Source organism: Haplochromis burtoni, unplaced genomic scaffold (assembly GCF_018398535.1).
Source record: "Haplochromis burtoni strain Fernald_Lab_line unplaced genomic scaffold, NCSU_Asbu1 Contig_116, whole genome shotgun sequence".
In the NCBI taxonomy this organism is placed as follows: domain Eukaryota; kingdom Metazoa; phylum Chordata; class Actinopteri; order Cichliformes; family Cichlidae; genus Haplochromis; species Haplochromis burtoni.
This window is the reverse complement of record NW_024582477.1, coordinates 1,467,012-1,487,946: the sequence shown is the minus strand read 5'-3', so window position 1 is coordinate 1,487,946 and position 20,935 is coordinate 1,467,012. Positions and strand designations below refer to the sequence as shown.

The 20,935-nt window shown below is 40.4% G+C and overlaps 1 protein-coding gene across 2 annotated transcripts in view; it reads left to right on the top strand.

The window, feature by feature from the left end:
- Positions 1–20,935, top strand: part of vps50 (VPS50 EARP/GARPII complex subunit) — a 122,331-nt gene that overhangs the window by 12,051 nt on the left and 89,345 nt on the right. For both annotated transcript variants that reach the window (XM_005928565.2, XM_042223649.1), the window contains exons 3-9: positions 1,904–2,026; positions 2,939–3,010; positions 11,043–11,096; positions 16,724–16,794; positions 18,433–18,550; positions 19,495–19,530; positions 19,936–20,018. In XM_005928565.2, the coding sequence (XP_005928627.1) occupies positions 1,904–2,026; positions 2,939–3,010; positions 11,043–11,096; positions 16,724–16,794; positions 18,433–18,550; positions 19,495–19,530; positions 19,936–20,018 (557 nt within the window). The remainder of the gene's footprint in view (positions 1–1,903; positions 2,027–2,938; positions 3,011–11,042; positions 11,097–16,723; positions 16,795–18,432; positions 18,551–19,494; positions 19,531–19,935; positions 20,019–20,935) is intronic.

The window sequence follows — 20,935 nt, the reverse complement described above, 5'->3', positions numbered from 1 at the left end:
TCGTCTTGACGGCGCCCCGTAAATTCTGTGTAGGGTTCAGGCCAGGTGAGATGGCTGATCAATTGAGCACAGAAATTACACGGTGAGCAAATTATTTGGTGGGAGTTTCTGCAGGAACAGGAAATCAGCCTTTATGCTTCATCCAGACTCTTAGATCTTGATTTACAAATAAAATCAATTTGCTGTCATGTTTGGGACAGTTGTAGCCCTTTTCCTGGTGGTGGTTTGATGCACCAGCCACAGTCAACGTTTCAAAGCTCTCCTACTTTCTTGATTCAATGGTTGTTGTTTTTTTTTGTTTGTTTGTTTGTTTTTTTTATATAACAATTGCTACAAGGCTGCTGACATCTAAGTTGCTTGTGCACCTTTTCCTATCACACAGAGAAGGGTGATGGGAGCCAACTTTCCATTAATATGCTTGCAACCAGCCAGTCTTTTCAGCAGTTACCTTCAGCGGTGATTGTCATCTGGACAATTGTCCAGTCAGCAGTGTTTACCATGAGTGTGGTTGTGTTGGGGAACCAGACTGGGAGAAGCGTGGCATTTATACTGGTCGAATAGTCACTTAAAGTCTAAATGAAATATTTTAATACTGGAGTTCTGTTTTTCATGAGCTATAAGCTATAATCAGAACTTTAGGTGCTGTAAATGTAGAATTGATGAAAATGACTTTTTTTAAATTAAAATTATGGAAGAAATTAATTTAAATATTTTAGATACACTAGTACTTGTCAGATTTATTTCTGATAGCTGATAGCTTTTGAATCATTTGACTTGCATGCCCACTTCTGTTCTGTGGAGTGAAATATGAAGCCAGATCCAGAATAGGCTAATAAAGATTAAAAAAAAAAAATGTTTTTCCTGTTTAGTCTGATTAAATGCTGCTTGGACCTTTTTCAAGTCCCTTGAAAGGCTTGCAGTTGGTTCAGATGTTTCCTATGATTACTGCAGTTTTTATCCTAAACACATGCTTTTTTGTGTTAAATAAGCTCAGCGTTTATTATTATATTCTGCTTATTTTTTGCTTGAAACATAAAAAAGTGTCATCCTCCAAAAAATGGGTATTACACTTATTATTCTCATTATAGACTTCCGTGGAACCCGAATTCGGTTTAATTTAAATGTTTGTGATTTGATATTCTGATGTAACTGCTGGACAGATTGCCTTAAAATTTCATACGGATATTAATGAATACTCAAATGAAACGGGAAACTTTTTTTAAATTTGTGGTAACTTTTCATCCCAGCACTTTGGTACTGACATCTGCCTGCATCTCAGCTCATTAAGGCAGTCAGGAGTGGGCTTTGAAACCCTTCATCTAAAAGAGTCAACGCAGCAATAAGCCTCAGCGGATGCACCGCATGTTAATCAATAAGGCTCTGATGTTTCTCAGAAGGGAATCTCTGCTCTCTTCTTTTAGTCATTTGTGTCTTTTTGTCTTTCCTCTCATCGCTGCCTCCCTCCCATGACAGCCAACCAATGAAACAAGCTGCAATCTTTTCCTAAAGTCTATGATTAACATTTTTCTCTTTTCATCCCCCCCGCCCCTTGTCAACGCCCTTCCTTTACCTCTCCTTGTCCCTTGTTCTCTGCCTCATTTAAGTTTAAGGACAAATCCTTCACCCTTTAGCTTTGTCCTTAAACTCCTCTGGAACTCTTGCTCCTCTAATCCTATCTCTCCCTCTTTTACTGATCTTTCCCCCGGCAGCCTGCTGATATATCCTGTTTGTTCTCTTTTTCCTTTTTTTTTTCTTCCTGTGACTATATCTTGTTTATTGTTTTGTGGGTTTTAATGTAATAGCGTGTACCTTTTCTTTCTAGTACTTTATACCAAGGACATCTTCTAACTCTGTCTCTCTTTGTTTGTCGCTTTCTCTCCCCGCCTGTCTCGCCGTGTTGCAGGAGGAGCTGCGGGAGCTGAGGGAGCAGCCCATCGACCCCCAGGCGGAGCAGGAAATCATCGACAGCATCGAGGAGGTCTACTTCTCAAATGACTCCTTCGACATGGTGCAGCATGAACTGGAGGTCAGATACTCTGTATGATTTCCAGCTCTCTCTTATTGACTGAATGAGCTCCACTCACCGGTTAAGCGATAACAAGCGAGACTCGCTTGCAAGTTCCCACGCCCCCTTTCATGAAATCATTTCATTAAATCCACCACGTTTCAGTAAGTTTGATAACAGAAGTATTGCATTTCTAATGTGAAGAAGTATTGTTTATTGTGCTCTGAACCCCGTCTGGCTGGCAAAAATAAAGCTTTTTCACCTGAGCTGCTGTTTCTTACGTTTCTGCTGAGCCGCATGCATACAATTGACGTCTGAATTGATGGATTGCATCTGCTCAACAGAAGAAGGGTGTGAAATCTCATTAGATTTATCTTGGTATTTCTACACCATCTGAAATGAGACTCTCAGTCAAGGGGAAAGTAATTACCTATCATCCTTTGGGCCATGGATTTGTAATATCTTCTTTCAGTAGCAGAGTTTGTTTGCTGTTTACCTTCACTAATCAGAGTTATGATCTGGGGAAGTATATTTTAGTAGATTATTTTTGTTTGTTTTTCTTTTCTTTGAATGAAGTAAAAGCTACACCTACCTTCAGCTTAGGCTCTTTGAAATACCTCGTGAGATAGCTTTAAAACTTAAGATGCTCGGCAGTGAGGATTAGCTCTTGCAAGATGAATGAAATCCCCGCTTTGGCCCTTAGCACCTGAAATTTGATAGTGTCATAGTTCTGCTTTGAATATATTTTTCTGTCTGGCACACTGAGCGAGGACTCGTACTGTGTTAAAAGCCAGACGTGGTGGGAAGCAGCATGCGCTGGTATCCAAGTAAGCACAAGCAAAAAGACTGGATGCTATCAGCAGTCTAAAGAGGAGGTTTTGTAAGCAAACACTAAGGTTGCATGTTTGAATTTCTGTGTGTGTGTGATTATAGAAACTCCCGCCCGAGTTGAACCTGCAGGAGTTGGAGGAATACAGAGACAAACTTAAAAGGCAACAGGCAGCAGTAAGTATCTCTTTCTCTCTCTCTGTCTTTCATACAAACTCAAACCCGAAGGCACACAAACACAATATGGTGTCAGACCATGTCAGTGTACGTTATGATCATTTCTGCCTCGTGCTTGTGAACATTTCTAATCTACAGATTGTTCTCTGTAACTTTTTCAAATCATCTTTTGTTTTTCATTTTATTGTTTTATTTGACATGGAAACCCCTAACTGTTTTTGTAGTTCTGCTGAAGGTGTAGCACGTGATTTTTAAAAAAGAAAAAAAGTCCTTCCTGGAGCCATTTGTAAGTTAGTTGTCCAACTAATTGTTTTGCGCGCGCGCGCCTGTGTGTGTGTTAGGGCCTGTGTTAGTTGTGTAGTAATCAAAGTGAAAGTTAGAAACAGCAGAAGGTCTCTTGCTTTTATCTCTCACACGGCGGCTCTGCTCTCTGTCATTCTCTGGAGCCATAGCTGCTCGCTCATCCAGTGAATATAGCAGGTAGAAAGAGGGCACTGTTTCTGTGCCAGGAGAGCACATTGTGAAGCAGTAGGGTACTGTAGATTGTCTTTATTTTCCAGGCCTTTTTTGAAAAAAGAAAGCAAAAATGGCTAAAGATAAAAAAGTAGCTAGGTAACAGCAGTGAAGTGAACTCAAGCACGATGATCACTGCTGTTGAGTTGAGGAATGTCAGACAAACAAATTGCCATGGTGTTTGAGTCTGCGTAAAAAATCGAATTGAATTTATATACAAATATAAAAACTTGAAACTAAATAGTTAACCAATACCCGAATGCCCAAATGGTCATAAATAGATAGTGACTGAATGTAATGAATTTGGGAATCTCCCTTTCAGTCTGTTTTTTAGTTGGGTTTTACCGTCTTTTGTCTTCAGTGCTGCCTTAATTATTAAAGGCACAGATTAAATATGATGCTGGAGACAGTCCTCAGAGATGTCGGTGCATATTAACCTGATAGCATCAGACAGTTGCTGCAGATTTGTTGGCTGCACATCCATGATGTGTTCCACCACATCCCAAAAATGCTCTGTTGGATTGCGATCTAGTGACTGTGGAGATCATTTGAGTACTGTGAACTCACCGTTATGTTCTAGAAACCAGTTTGAAGTGATGTGAGTTTTGTGACATGGTGTGTTATCCTGCTGCAAGCAGCCATCAGAAGATGGGCGCACTGTGGTTGTAAAAGGATGCACATGGCCAGCAACCATACTCAGGCAGGCTGTGGCATTTAAACAACGCTTAGTGCGATTGGTACCGAGGGGCCGAAAGTCTGCCAAGAAATGATCCCTCACACCATTACACCACCAGTAGCCTGAGCTGTTAACACAAGCAGGATGGATCCACGTTTTCATGTTGTTTACACCAAATTCTGACCCTATGATCGAGACTCATCAAACCAAGCAACATTTTTTTCAGTCTGTGTGAATTTTAGCTTCAGTTTCCGGCTCTTATCTGACAGGAGTGGTACCCGGTGTCGTCCTTTGCTGCTGTAGCCCACCATCTTTAAGCTTGGATGTTGTTGTTACCATGCGCTGACTTAAGTGTTGGAGAAAGTAGTTCACGATGCATTTTCTGCTAGTTTCTTTCTTTAAAAGTGTCAGTATGACACCTACACTACATAAAAAGCATGACAATAAAAGTTTGTTGGATGTCAAAAACCTCAGTTGACCCTGTCTCAAGGTCCAATTTATTAAGTTTTTACTGGAAAATAGAAGCAATAAAATTCGTTAAAGCCGACCTTGCGGGTTCACACTGTCGAAACACATTTTAAAATAATGATGCACTTGAAAAGAGAGTTTTCATGTATATAAAAGTGTTGAGTTTCTTCATTTGCCCCATTAAGTCATGGCAGGTTTTCCCGCACTGCTGTAATTTGCAGTTTGAGACCCATAGTCAGCACTGTGACGCTGAGAGTTTGTGCAGCTCTAGAGGAACGTAAACAGCCCAGAACACTTTTTACTTTTGTTTTTGATGAGATGTTTTAAACTGCAAAGAAGGAATGAAACAAAAACACAAAAAACAACAACAAATGCTCGATGCTGACGACGCTCAGTAAAAACTGAGTGAAGGTCAATCATTTTGTGCCATGACGTAAGTGCCTGCGTTTTCATCCACAGCAGACTCATTTCCATAGCGGCTGCTCTGTTGAGATTATTCAGGTACTCGCAGTTTCAGACGGGAGAGATGGCCTGTCAACAAATTCTATTTATAGCATCATGTGGCAGAGCAAGAAGCACTTTTTCCCTCTGCTTCTTCCATCCCCACAGTCCAGTGCAGATATTACCCTCCTACCTTCCACCCTGACAGGCTTCTGTACTTTTGCCCACTGCTTTGTCTCCATTGCTCCGTCAACTCTACTGCTATCCTTTTTTTTCACATCGATTTCCTCTATGACTCTTATCCCTCTTTTTCATGCATGCTGCGCTTCCCTCTTCTGACAGTAGCCCACAGAGCTGCCTGTTTAGTTAAGAGGATGCTTTAGACTTTCTGCCCCGTGGCATGGTGAGACCTGTACGTTTCTACAGTCTGAGTACACAAAAGCACCCTCACACATCCTCTCTCAGTCTCTCACGCTTTCTGTCTCTCGCACTTTCGCTCTCTCTCCCTACCTCCCTGGCTCGCTGGCTGTCAGCCTGCAAGCACGTCGTGGGAATGGCCACAGTAATTGGTCCAGTGTACTGTCAGGCAGAAAATCCCCAGCTAAGTTTCTCAGCAAGCTCATCAAATGCAAATGTAAAGTCCTGTGCCTACGAAAAGCCTTGACCTGTTTATCTGACTCAGTGGCCTGAGTATATTCAACATATCATTTAACCTTGTTTATTTTTAACTAGTTTAAAATCTCAGTTATGACTTTATTTAAGAGACAAGATAAAAGTATAAGAAAAACAGTTTACAATTATCAGGATTTGCAAAATGCAATGAATCTATGTGAAAATGAATCGCTCAAAAGCTACTTAGAGTCAGTTTTTCTATTAAGGATATAAGACTGAGACGGTGGGTTATAGAGGTGTACAACATCTACTTTTAACAGAGTCTTAAAGAAAGGATGGAGGTTGTTGCTCCTAATAGAGGTTCTATAAGTTATTAAATTCAAAAGTTCTGTTTCTAACAAATATCCTATTAATCATTTTGATAGGAAAAAAAGTAAAAGTCAATGTGGATTTAATACCTTTGCAGATATATGTATCCTTTACTATCCCTTTTAAGAATTAAGACAAATTCCTACACGGAAAATAGATAGATGGAAATCTCTTCCTACCTTACATGAATAATGATTATCTGTACTTTTTGGCTTTTTCTTTTTAATGTAATGTTAAAGCCATAAGAAGTGCACCTGTCAGTCCTAGTCTTGCTAAAGTTGTAGGAGGTTATTTGGCATTTTAAAACATGGAGCCAGTGCAATATTCGTCCATCTTGTTGGGTTAAAGAAACGAAACACTTTTTCAGTGGTAAATTAAGGTTGTTGGAGTATCGGGGTGTGTGTGTGATTGATTTCATGCTTTGATTTGGTTGAGTGTGGCGAGTTCAAAGACTTGTTTGGCAGTAAAATCGATGTTACCTTATGCAGTGCAAATTAGATGCAAGCTTTGAAACATGCTGCCGGAGCACAGCTTAAAGGACTGCGTCGTTTTCCACACTTTGGAAGAATTTCTGAGACAATGTACAGCAGAAGTTGCAAAGTTGTTCTGTGAAGTCATGCATATGCATGAACTTTGTGTTGTGGGTCTCTGCAGCCAATTTTGCTAAGACTATTTCTAAAGGTGGGCAGTGTGTGTGTGTGTGTGTGTGTGCACTCTCTGACTCTCCTAGTCACACGTGCACACGTCCATGCTCATGCAATCATCAGCATGTGAAATAGGGCATTGCACTTTGAAGGGGCGATAATAGTGCTTTTGAGATGTTCAGCATAAAGCTGTCCTGCGATGGCTGATACCGTGGATAGGCTCCACACCTTATTTATAACACTTGGCTGTAAGCTTAAGTGCGAGCTTGAGTTAGTGCGGAACAGGGGGTCGAGTACAAGAGCTGAAAGTAACAGTACTGTACGGGTAACTGTGTTTGCCATTGACGCAGGAGATGTGTGAAGAACTGCTGCAGCGACTCTATTTATGTGAATGATCTGCTGCAGGGTGAAGCAAACTTTCTGTGGTTTCATGGGTGAGAACAACTGCCCCGTTCCTCTGCCACAGTGTCCAAGCTTAATTGGCATCTGTGACACGCAGCTGGCCCACAGAGGCTCGTCTCACAGCTAATTGCCTTTTCGTGCTGCGAGACTTCAGCCCATACGAAAAATGTCAGGGTTCAGATATGTGATCTGCCGATGCTTTTTCTCATCATTTGAATGTAGCACACAAATGCTAAAAGGCCTTAATTAAAGTGGACGCTCATGCTTGCTCATACATCTAAGGCCTTCATCAAATCCTATCAAAAATTTGAAAAGTAATTCCTCCTCCAAATCAAGGCCTTGAAAGTTTGCAGTAACTTGTCAGTGTGTAATAAAGTACAAATATGCATGACCAGTGCTTAAAGAAACGGCTTAAATGTGGTACCATATAATTTTATATTGCTCTTCCCATCTATCTGAAAGTGGCTTGCTTTTTAGGAATGTAGGCAGAGTTGATATTAGCAATGCGAACGAACATTCTCCATTTTTAATGAAACATGAAAGCTTGAAATGAATTCCCCTCCTGCAGCACTTATGAATTCTGTTCCTCAGCTCAGTTTTTAAAATGTTGCCAGTCCCTGCCTTATTGCTCTCCATGTGTGCATCAGGCTTTAGAGGTGTCCTGCTGTGGGAAAAAGGATGTTTCAGGTAGAGCATTAAAAGGACCGCAGATGGTTATAAAGCAGGGATGTAGTGCTGTTTTTTTTTTTTTTTTAAGAAAAAGACATTTGCCTCCATTTAGTAGCCTGACTGACAGAATACATTATAAAAGGCACTGAATGTGTTTGGAACAAAATCCATCTATGAGCAAGTGTCACTACATGACAGCCATTCATTATTTTGGAGTAAGAAGCCCAAGTCCCTATTGAAATCAGTCAAATTGGGAAAAGAGACACAAATTTAAGTTCAGTTGTCATCAGGACCAAAAATAAAAACAAAACACTGTTTATCTGCTCAGTGGCCTGATTATATTCAGCATATAAGAGCTTAACATACTTAGTGTCTTTAACCCACGTTTAAAAGCTTGTTTCCCCTGCAGGTTATGCTCCTGCTGCTCAGAGATGGATCACGTTAAGGCCGATATTTAGACCGGACGGCGAGGTGCTTGGTTATCTGCTAGTATTTGCCAGTTTGTTTGGGCCTCGGTCAGTTATTGTCACTTCCACCTTGCCTTCACTTTTCATACACTAGAGCAGTGGTGTCAAACATAAGCCCTGGGGCCCACAATCGGCCTTCAATCTGGACCATTGGATGGCTTTGAAAAACGTGAAGGGAGAGACCAGTTTTAAACTCTGAACTGTATTTTCACAACTTTTCCTGCCGATAATGAATTCCCCCATGGTCATGCACAATACACCAAAGTAATTAAATGATAAATTTCAGTAATTTTACACATTTAATACTTACAGTTTAAACCTCAAGAGTCATGCTGACAAGTTTCTTTCATTTACCAAAGCAGCATTTCTTTATGTAGAAGCACTGAGCTCCAAATGTTAAAATTGCTCTTCTTTGTCTTATATGAAGTCATTTCATTGATTAAATGTCTAGTTACACATCTTTACACTGACAGAGTTTCACCAGAGATCAAAGTGGGCTGTTTGTGGCCGGCGATGGAAAATAAATTTGACATCCCCGCCCTAGAGGTTGCCGCTTTTTAGGAATACAGGCTAAGAGAAACATTTTTGCAGCCATACAGAAGAAAAAATTGTAAATCTGCCATGCGTCAGTGCCGTACCATGATTGGCTCCTGGTGTGGCTTTGATTAGCTCTTTAGCATCTTTTTCTCCTGTGAATTTTTTTTCACTGTTGTTTGGTATTTTTTGGGGGCGTATTGCTTGTGTGAGAGAGCAGGCTGCTTTCCACCCCCACCCATCCAAGGTTAAATATGGTTTTATAAGACTGAGAAACCCTCGCAGTTTATTTTACTTTAGCTAGCCTTAATCAGGAAACTGACTCATATGCCTCAACTATACAGCATTTGGTATAATTATCACATGTTTGTATTTATCTGCAATACACCATATTTACTGTATTTTTAGTATACAGCTTTCTTTACAATGATTTGGTGTCTCTGTTAGCTCTTTCTAACAGAGTATGTATATGTGTGAGTTTCTGTGCAAAGTCTCTGAACCTCATATGTTTATACCAGTTGTTGTTATTATTATTCTACCACTATAAATGCCGACCATGTTTATATGAGTTGATTATCATTCATTTTCGACCTCTAGATTTGGATAGTATTTACTCCAAGCACCGTTACTGCTTTGCAGCCCAGTTACTGCACAATTAACCTCCATTAGAGCAAGCTGAGATTTAATGACTCTGGCCTTGTGGCTTAAGTAGGAGGGTTTGGGTACTCATAGCTGTTTTTCATTCAACAAAAAAATAGAAAGAAGTTTAGAATTGAATCAGTGAAATGCCAATAGGTGGCGTTATAGCATTATTTTGGGATAGGTTCGTGAGTGGTTAAGGGGGTTATTCTGGGCTCACATTAATACGTTACCTCACTGTTTTCTGTGTCTCCACCATTTTCTTGCCACATTTGTTGCGCCTCTTCTGAGTACTGAATAATTTTTCCTTGGTGAACAATTTATGCATACATTTAAATCTTAATAGAGGCACACACACACACACACACACACGCACACACATGCTTTAACCCTGCTGAAGGAGCCGCTTCAGCTGAGCTGCGTTTCCCATCTGTTCAGGTCTCCGGTTTGCTACCACGCATACTTAACACACTTTGAAATGTCATCCCCACCCATAGCCTCATCTGCCGCGTATCAGCACATACAAAAACCTCCTCGCTACCTCGACTACTCGTGCTTATTCTCTTCTCCTGTAAAACTCCACTTGGTGCGTGCTGGCTTATGTAGTTGCACGGTAAATGGAAGAGAGGTTGCTTACTGTGAGTGGGAGAGAGATTGGTTGGTTGCTGCATAAGCGATTGTCCTTTGCTGTTATAATGAGCAGCAGTATTAAGAGATCATGTATCTGTAGTCAGGTTTTTAAAAAAATCCAAAGTTAAGTTGCTTAGTATTGAAATTACTGCTTTTTTTTTGTAAACGTGTTGCTGGATAAACTTCTTGTAGCACGTTGTTGGATGATATCCTGTGACACCTATGACATCTTGAGCTCGGAGAGAGCACGTGCTACAAACTGGGGGCATGGAGTTCAAAACATGTGGTGCTTAACAGCGATAGTCATGCACATACACTCCTTAATGCTTGAAAATATTTAATTGAAGGCATTTTGACAACTAAACAGGATAAATAAACTTGAGTGGACCCCACCTTGTTCATTCAGTGTGACCTTGTTTGTCTGATCCTTCAGTGTGGATGAAGCTATTCATTTTCCATTGGCCTGCTGTGTTCCTCACTTTTTCCCCTTTCTCCACTAAAAGTTGTGATGGGCGTCACACGTAGCAGAGGTGGGTCAGCCTGATCTCATGACCTCCTTTAATGCTGTGCTTTGTACCATATGGGCGCAAGCTTTTTCAGTAATTACAGTTTCACCTTAGCTGTAAATCAAAGGCATACAGAGGGGAACACAAGAAATCACAAAGGGAAATGAGGAAAAGGAGAGTTCTCTCAGAGAAACAAGAGTTACGTTATTGAGAAGGACGCTGAATGAAATGAAACGGAGAATGCGAGACACTCCCTTTAAAAGGATTCAGCTGCGTAGAGCCAGAGATGCAGACATCCCTGATTGTTATTCTCAGCCCAACCTCAATAGCGAGATTGCGTGGCCTAAACAGTTTCTGTGGGGTGACATTTGGGAAGAACATCAAAAAGTCTTCATTCATTCTTCTTTTTTTCATTTTTTAAATTCTACTTTTCACGTTTATCGTCTCTTTCTTTGTCTTCAGGTTTCCAAAAAGGTCGCCGATCTCATTCTGGAGAAACAGCCTGCTTATGTGAAGGTAAGCCTCCAGTGTAGGCTCAAAACCACGCTGAATAACGTGCTCTGTATTCCAGCTGCTGACGTTTAATTCCAAAACACATCAGTAACTGTTTAAAGTGACGTCTTTTCTCAGCCTATGAGATGCGATAATTGGACGTAGTTATTTTGACGCTTTGGGGTTGTCAGTAGATGTGTTTCTGTGAATGTGTCATCTAAATACGCCAGCAACGATGATGACTGAATTTTGGTAACCATGGCAATAAGAAATCTAAATCCATTCACGGATAAAGAAAACGGAGGGGGGAGCATAATAGTTTTAATGCAGAACGTAGTTGGGATGTGAATGAAAACTTAAGTCTATAAAACCCCTTCTTTGATCACCTAGTGATGAAGGTCCTCCTATAAAGACGCAAACCGGGGGTGGCCTGGTTTGCGTGGGGTGGGTTCCATGTGATGGCAATCTTAGGCAATCGATGTGGGGGTTGACGTAGAACAAGACCTCCAAAGCGCACACGCTGGTCAGTCACAATGTCCTGGAGGGGACGTGTGGCAGTTTGACGATGTACTTCTGCGTTGGTGACATGGTCGTGGTAGAAGACCCCCGGGATCCGTCTTAGCCATCGCTGCTGGGCCACATTGAGTCTTTTGGCGATTCTGGCTGATGCTTTCCACGTCTCACAAACGTAGATCGCGGTAGGTATAACGATGGAGTTGAGCAGTTGAATCTTCGTCGCCAGAACGATCTTTCAAAGTGTGCTTACGGATCAGTGGAAAGAAGACCAAGGTCATGAGGATAGGCTACGTGACAACACAAGACCCCATTATGGTAGGATTGCAACCACTGGAGGAAGTGAATCAGTTCACCTACCTGGGCAGCATCCTGGCAAGTGAAGGAGGCAGAGCTGGCTGTCAACTAATCGAAAGGTCAGCGGTTTGATCCCCAGCTCCTCTAGGCCACACATCAAGGTAGCCTTGGGCAAGATACAAAACACCCAATTGATTGTGTATATAAAAGTAAATATTAATATAAAACTTAAAAGCCAGTTGAAACCATTGTCAATACGTCTATCTCTTAAATAGCCTCGGTTTCTAGCATGTGTCAAAATCAGTGTTTTCACTGAGGTTATCTTGTTTTCAGATGTTTGGTATGGTCAAGTATATTTATATAGCACATTTAAAACAGAGTTGACAAATGTGCTGTATAATAAAAGTATTTAGCCCAAAAAGAAAAATTGGACTAAAACTCCAGAAAAAATGAACACAGTACTCAAATATGCAGTCGCAGGGAATACCAAGCATTTATCCTGGCCAAACAGCAGATGACTGACAGCTTTACTGTGCTATCTAGTGAAACTGGACTGAGATCACTGGCATTGTGAAGCCATCTGAAGGTCGGCCTATGAATAGTAAATTGATCATTATTTTCGCAACCCTCCCTGTGACTCTGCAAAGTCATGATAACAGCAGCGTTTATTAGCAGACGCTGGCAGAGGTTTCAGTGCAGCATTTCCATTCACCTATCCCAACTCGCATTCAGTCAGCCTACAGCCCTCTGGATTTTTCAGGGAGATTCCATATTCACCACCTGAACATCATAAAGCGAAGGATGATGGGGTTCTAGTCTCAGTCAGAAAAATTCGGAGACTAATATAAGCCATCGTGCTGGCCTCTTGATTTACTTATATCTTAAAGTATCTACAATAGGAACAGAGGTTTCTCTCCTGTGTTCTTGAACGTTTTTCTTAATTTCTTTTCCTCTCGTGTGATATTTCATCAAAAATGTTGCACAGAAACACACAACCTAAGGGTACAATGCCACTACTCCCCAGCGCTTGCTGTGTGCAAGACATCAAAGGGCACACAAATTGCACAGACACGTACGCTCATGCCTCAGTGCTTGAAATGAAGGGCTGATAAGCTCGTGATGTGATTCATAGCTATATAGTGACTAACATCTCTCATTGCTATTGGTGTCCTCCAGCGACACATGGCCTCCGCTTGCACTGGAATGTAATATGGCTTCTTCTTCGTGTTGACGGATACTTGGACAGCCAAGCCAATATCACTAATTCATGCGTTTGTAATTCTTTCATAGTGGTTTTTTTTTGTTTTTTTGTTTTTTTTTTTTGGTTAATGTGCTCAGATTTTCCTGCAATGTTTTTTTTTCTTTATTCTTTGTGCAGATATAACATTTTCTGTGAGGTCAAGGTGTTTCCAATTAAATTGCTATATTGATAAAACGGGCTGCCAGGTGGTTTGAAATAAGTGCCCGCTCTTATCTCGTCAGCTTTAAACAGTTTTGGATTGAGTGGCCAAACTGCATGACCCTTAGGCTTGTCAGGAAGGGGAGATTACTTTGCTGCAAACCTGGCTGTAATAAATCTGCAGGTAGCCCTGACCAGGTCACTCAGCACTGCTGCAAACAAATGGATTACACTGGTAGTCCGTCATTTTCCTCTGGAACCACTTATTTATCAAAATTACTGTTTTCTCTTCTTTGTTTTTGCCTTTACTTCCAATTCCCTTGAAGATTTGTAATTTACCCAAGTCTGATGGTCTTACTGTGGGCTTCTTGCACTGGCAGGACTAGAATCTGGTAAGAAATATATCTGCCAGCAGGATTAGTGTCTCTAGAAATCTGCAGGTATGGTCACATACCCTTTAGATAATCATGTGTGAATGTGGAGCTGTGTGAGCCTGCACTTATATTTCCTAAATTTGCTTCCCAGTGACCTTAATACTACAAAGTGAACCGGTCCAGGCCAAAAACAGCAGCATCATTAGGATGTATAAGCAGGATAGGTAACGCTGAGCCAGTGCGAAGTCAGTGTGCGTGCTGGGGGTGGGGGTCACAGAATAACCTCTTACGAATATATGAATAGAGAAGCTTTGGAAAAATATCCCTTGTGACCAACTACCTCCTTCTCCTTAACCTTTGCTACCGACACCCACAGAGCTGTGTTTGTGGATGCCGTTGTAGTCAGACCGTATGGTGTGACTGCATTAGAGTCATCTCACTTTTCCTGTTTATGTACAGTACATAGAAATCTACTGTATACATGTTTTTTCCCCCTTCCATTCAAACCAGCTGTGCAACCTTTTTTTATCTATTAAAACCTGCCCGGCCATTTGTCAGAGCCCACCACTGTGCACAGTTAGTGCATCTCCTCTTGCACAAGCTAAGCTGATTGAGCCCTCTGTCAGGTTAAGTGTAGCTTACAGATAAGGTAGACAGCTCGGAGCTGTGGTGTAACAACAAATTGGAGCCTCGGGCTACATACTGAGCGCTCATTGTGTGGAGTGTGCGTGTGTGTGTATGTCTGAAAAAGTATGTGTGTTTCTGGTTGAACCTGTATGTGTGAGCATTCAAGCTGTCTTTGTGCTTCCCCATGTAATCCACAGGTAACAGAATGCATCAGCACCTTTGTACTAGCTCACTGTGACATTTGTTTAACTGCAATAACTGTTGAGTGCGGTATTACTTTATCTTGATAATGATCACCAATATATGGCATAGAGGATGGTAGATACTGGAACACAGGTGATTAGGGTTCATGGGTTCATCATTGACCTGATTTTCCAACAAGTGCACATATCCTGTTATTATATAGACAGTGTATTTTAACTTGCCATTATCTTTGGGAGTAAAAAGAGAGATTTTAGCTGTGAGAGTGATGTCTGTAACTGAAACTGCACGATCCCCTTCGGTGTGAACATTCGGATGAGTCTGGCTTCAATAAATGTTGCTTACGGTTGTTCGCCTGCGCTGCTCCCAGCGCATGAATCAATTTGTTCCAGTCAGTTTTTCAGTTACACCTGAGGTAAACCTGCTGAGTCATCCAAATCCCAGCTCATTCCTACATCTTAGGGCAAGTTCTGAGGACATATTTTAAAGTATAACCGAATTACACGCAAATGCTACACTGGTACCTGCTATTTTTAACCTGCTGCTTATGAATTTATCATTAAGAAATACTCAGATACTTGGTGACTCATACATGTTTGAGAATAAAGATCAGAGAAATCAGTGTTAGTGTTATAATGAGCTTAAATTTTTTTTGCTTTACTGAAAAAAACGAATTTTTAGTTGAATTTTTCATAATGTTGGGTATTGCAGTACCTGGCACTAATGGTATTATCACAACCAAACACTCATCATGTATGGTTTAATTGGATTGGCTGAGAAACACTAGAATGCAATGGAAAAAGACAAAAAGCTCTTATTAAGACTTTCCTGGCACCTACACACCAAATTTGATACAATACATTGTAACAGCTCTGGCTTGAAGCTTCTACATTTTCAGTTATTGTTGATTTTTGTCAACAAGGTGATAATGTTACTTTATGCTGATTGTTGAGGGCCCTGTGGATGGTGGAAGTGCACTGGACTTTAAAAGTCCACTGTTGGCCTCGGCATGGATTTAATTTTCATAGAAATGTTCAAAATACACTTTTTTAGTATTTATATCCTGACACATGAATGGTGTCTTATATTCATCCAGAAAAACATCCATATCACATGGTGTACGTACCTTAAGAGAAACCTCTGACTATTACATGAGCCCTTGCAAAGTGTTATGAGGACTTGACAAGGTCTTTGTCAACACTCAAGATCATAAGGGCAGATCTGTTTGAATCGGCTTATTGTTCTCGTACCCACAGCTGAAGTGCCTCTTTGGTGTTGTTGGTTTATTTTTAATAACCGTGGAAAATTGAATTTCCCTGGATTATATTCCATTGGTAAAAGGTTGTTTTTTGCCTGACAGTGTTATGAGGATTTTTTCTTTTTGCCAACACTGGACCTTTCTTGTGGAAAAGTAATACAGCATTATAAAAGAGGATCAAACAACAAGCTTCTCCCACCTCAGGCATGACATCTGGCAGATAAAAAAAAAAAAAAAGATAAAAGCACAAAGAAGACGAGGAAAGTCAAAAATACGACGGTAAGCTGTTTGTCCGTTGGCCCTGTATTGGCTAAGGGTGTGCTTGTTCTCAGCCGAGGTCATTCAAGTGGCATAATAACTGCACTCTCGGAGCAAAGTGCTCATTGATCCTTTTCTAAATGTCAACACCGAAGGGAAGGAAGACATTCTCTGATTTTTCTCTGTTTTGAAAGTTATTCTCCTAAACTGTGGTATACTTTGGCTCTGATACATTTCTTACAATAAGAACATCATTTGTGTTATCTGTCTGTTTGCAAAAGAATGTAGATGGAATTTGCTGTTATGTCTTTATGTGCTGGATGGGGGAAGTGATTGTTGTATAGAAAGTATCATAACTGAGCAAGTGTGGTGATGTCTTTATGTCGGTGAGCTTTCAGAACTTTTGTCCAACAATAAACCATCTTGCAATGGGACTACACCAGCCATGATGTCTCTGAGTTCTTAAAGGCTCATGTTAAGGTTCACATCGACATCTTGTTTGGTTGTAATGCTCTCATCTTGAATGCCTACCTGCTGCAGGTGTTGTCTCCATGTTTTTTCATACTGTTGAACAGACAAACAGAGTGAAAAAGGGTGAAAATAAATACCAGCTACAGTGTCACATCTGGTAATAACCCATTTCATTCTAAAGTCTTTTCTTAAAGCACTTAAAGGCATAGTATGTTGCTCTCTCTCTTCTTACCATCTCATTTCTTATTTACAGGAGCTAGAGAGAGTGACGGCGTTACAGACCAACCTGCAGCTGGCAGCAGTCATTTGCACTAATGCAAGGAGGTAATTGCGTTCTGTTACATATCATCTATTCTGAGAAACCTACTCAAACAGCTCATTCAAAGTGCATCTGCATATTAAATGCTTTCTTCATAACCATAATGGCTTTCATTCAGATATTCTCAGTCTGTTGATGTGGTCACATTTGAGAAATATTTTTGTCTTGTTGTCTTAAAATAAAGTAGCTGTCCAAAACCTGCCACCACACATGATCTGTTCTTTGTTTGTTCGAGCCGCTATGTGGTTTGTGTGGGTGGTATAAGACAAAGCTTTATGCTGCCAATTCCTGAAGGTTTCGGTGGACATGTAGCATACAATGCTATGTAACAGTTTCTTTTTATAATAAAGTGTAGATGGACAAGATGTGTTGGGGAAATGGCATCAAAGGTCTTACAGGGCTGGATTGAATCATATGGTTACCCTACCCCTGTCACTCTTTTTAAATTTAAATAATAGACTCTTGTTTCATGGTTATTCCTTTTGAAAGCTCAGATACTCAATTATTTCAGTGATTTGTATAAATAGAAAAAGTCATCTTCAGGTACAAAAGTCTAGGGTCACCTCTTATTTTATTATATTTTACTTCCAGGGTGCCAGAACTTCCTGTTTTTCTTGGCTGCTTGACATTGGCTGCTTTTTCACTCATTTTCAGTCCAGTCCTTTTACCTGACCGTTTTTGGAGTCTCCCTTTTTTTGTTTTTGTTTGTTTGTTCATGAAGCTATTTAGCACTGACCTGAATCACTCAAGCATAAAAACGCTTAAGCGATGAACCAGTGCTGTGTCTAGACATAACCAACGACTTAATAAAGAACCAATTATACATTTTATCTTTAAGCAATTTGTTAGTGGCTTATTTCTTGAATTTAGTCAAAAATATTGCCAAAGGTATAAAATAGTATTTTTGCACCAATAATTCCCAAGGAGCTGTTAGCTAAGAACTTGGCATGTGTCAGCACTGTGTGCTGTGCCCCCTTAATAAGTTAGAGGGAATGGGACAAGTGAAGGACAAAAGAAGAGGTGTGAGGAATAAACTTACTATCTACAGAAAATAAACCGTATATGAAAGTCAGGAAAGGCAAAGGCCTGACAATGGGACCTGAGAGATGCATCTCGCCTTTCAGTTAATCCATCTGCTGTTCACTGAAGCCTCATCAGAAATGGTCTCAGTGGAAGGACGGCTGTCAAGAGGCCATCTTAAGAAAGGGAAACAAGGAAAAAAGGCTGATCTATGTCAAATTACACAAGACCTGGACTCAAAATCAGTGTCAACAGATGTTATGGAGTGATGAATACAAATGAGACAGTTTTGGTTCAAATTGTTGCCATTAAGTATGTAGGAGGTCACGAGAGAGGTACTATCTATAGAGGTGGCTCTGTCATAGTTTTGGCTGCATTTCAGCCAGTGGTGATTTGGGACCTTGTCAGATTTTATGGAATTATGAGTTATAAGCTTAGACCTCAAGATCTTTACTCAGCACTGAAAGCATAACAAAATAATGGTGCATTCATCTGTTACTCTTAAAGTCTGTTACTACCTGGGCTATAGTTCTGTGTGTATATATCTTCTCTTGTGCTGCTTACCGTCTTGTTTTTGACCTCTGAATACTTGGTAACATTAACCTGAGACTTCTTCTGTGAAGGCAACTGAGTGTGGCAAAGGAGGGATTCACCGAGGCCAGCCTCGGTCTCCTGGCCAATCAGAGAAGGCGACAACTGCTAACAGGCCTGCTCAAGTCTCTGAGGACCATCAAGACCCTGGTAAAGTTAACTCACATGGTTTACTATGCAGCTTTTATTTTTTTTGGGGGGGAGGGGGGGGCAACCACAAGTTTCTGTGTTTCAGCAGCTGCTAACAAGCACTACATGTTAACAGTGATGTATTGACCAGTGAGCATGGAATAGACTATCAATGAATTTAAGTGACTTCGCTGTTGTAGTTGAATATATCTGTGGCTGGGTAATGAGTTGAGCTCATGTCACCTTTGAAGGGGGCAACGAGGTGCCTTAACAAACATGAAGTTTCAGGTGTATATGTGGAGAGGATGCTTTGCGCTCGCATATTTAGGTGCTCAAATTGCATCCTACATACAAAAAGTTAAACTCGACTTCTAATCATTCTTCAACAATTCAACAATTCTCAGTATCACACATCAGTGATCTTTAATCGGTTCTTGAGGTCATCCTGCAAGGATTCATTCTGTTGTTTTGGTTAATTCAACTTTCAACATTGTAAATTCTGACTTTTGTCTTGGTGCTGTCCTTTGAATTACTCTAGTAATGAATACATTTTTCTGTGCACTATTTTCTTTCTACTCTTTTTATTTACTAATGTGTATTGGTTGACCTGCAAAATCATTTAAGTATGATGTAGTCCTCTGATTCTGACTGACCTACATCGCTCTGAAATAACTTCATAAACACAGTGTGATGTTACTGTTAACAAATAAATGCAGTCTTCAGTAATCACTGCAACAGTTTCTCTACACATGATTTAAAATTAAGCTGGGAGTTAATCAGACATGCTCTCTTTTAATCACTTTAATCATTTGCTCACACTGTAATCAGAAAAATATGCTGCCAACATGATCACAGCAGGAAAGCGCAGAGCTAGTTTGAATAGATTATGAGTTCGTATTGTGTCCTCTTAGGTATTTGATGCTGTATTCATGTGTTTTTCTGCTTGTCACTGCTCCCCCTCACAGCAAAGAACAGATGTAAGACTCAGCGAGATGCTTGAGGTATAGTAATCCCTACACGCGCACACACACACGCTCTGTGTTATTAATTGACAGTAAAAGGTCAAACATCAGTGGGGATTCAACATTGAAAGCAAAACCTACACAAACATGAGAGACAAATACAAATCTATATGTGCTGTTAAGGTCAGCAGTACAGTATATGGAATAGATCTCACTGCCACTGTGTGTAATCCTTGGTTATTTGCAGAGTACCTGCTGTTATAAGCATTTTAAGAAAATTGTAGTATTAGACTGGATCAGAATCGTAAATCTATAGTAAACCATCATCCACAGCTTTCACCTGGTGTGATTATGGACTAGTTTTTCCATTAAGCCACACTGAAAATCCTATATTTTTGTGTCATGTAACATGCATTAAACATTATAACTCCTCTGGTTCTTTAGGAAGAAGATTATCCAGGTGCAATCCAGCTGTGTCTGGAATGTCAGAAGGCCGCCAGCACCTTTAAACACTACAGCTGCATCAGGTAGAGTACGAGCAGATTGATAGAGTGATATGTTACCGTATCCAGCGGGAGTAGGCATCGACTTCATTTTTCTGTCTGGAAAATATTTTGTTATGAATATGATTTTCATGAGTTATGCTGTTGTTTTACATCTTCCATTGTCAATTCTTATTTGGGGTAGAAGAAATTTAGAGATTGACCTGATTTTAAAATATTGATTGGTTTCTCTTGAAATGTGTCTTTTTTTTTTCGTGGCTGGAATCGAATTGCTCTGGTGTAAGACGTAGCATTAACAGGGCTTGTTATGTCCCCTTGTTTGCATTAGGTGTGATATCAGAGTAGTTTCTAAAAGTTTTAACTCTCCAAAGACATTATTAGTGCGCTGATATTTCAATCTGAACCAGAACATCTTTACTTCAGCCACAGTTTTCTTTTTAAACATTTGGTTTGGTGTTTTTGGCGAGCTTTAATTCTGAAGTCCTCAGATTGGAAAACACATATTACCAGTTACAGGCAGGAAGCGTGAAGGTTGTGCCACAGAGATAGTTAGACTGGAAAAACTTATCAGAGGTGGTGACAAATGTAAAGCAATGAGTAGCTTCTTTACTTTTACGCTCTCCTTTTTTTAAAATGTAAGAGTGAGATTTGAAAAGCTTTAGGGATGATTGATGCAGAGAAAACGGGAAATATAGTGAATACTTGACGGTTTGTCATTTAAGTACCTTTATTCAGTTTGTGTCAGTAGCTGGGTGTTCAGACCTTTTTATGCATTGACAGATTGATCTGGGATGCCAGAATAATGATCATGTCCACCCATTTCACCTGCCCACGCAAGGCTCGCAAAATTTCAAAATCTCTGGTAGCCCTTCGGGCAGGCATTCTTCAATTTTTGGTAGCCCAAAATAAATTTAAGGAGCCCGAATAAAAAAGAAAGCAAT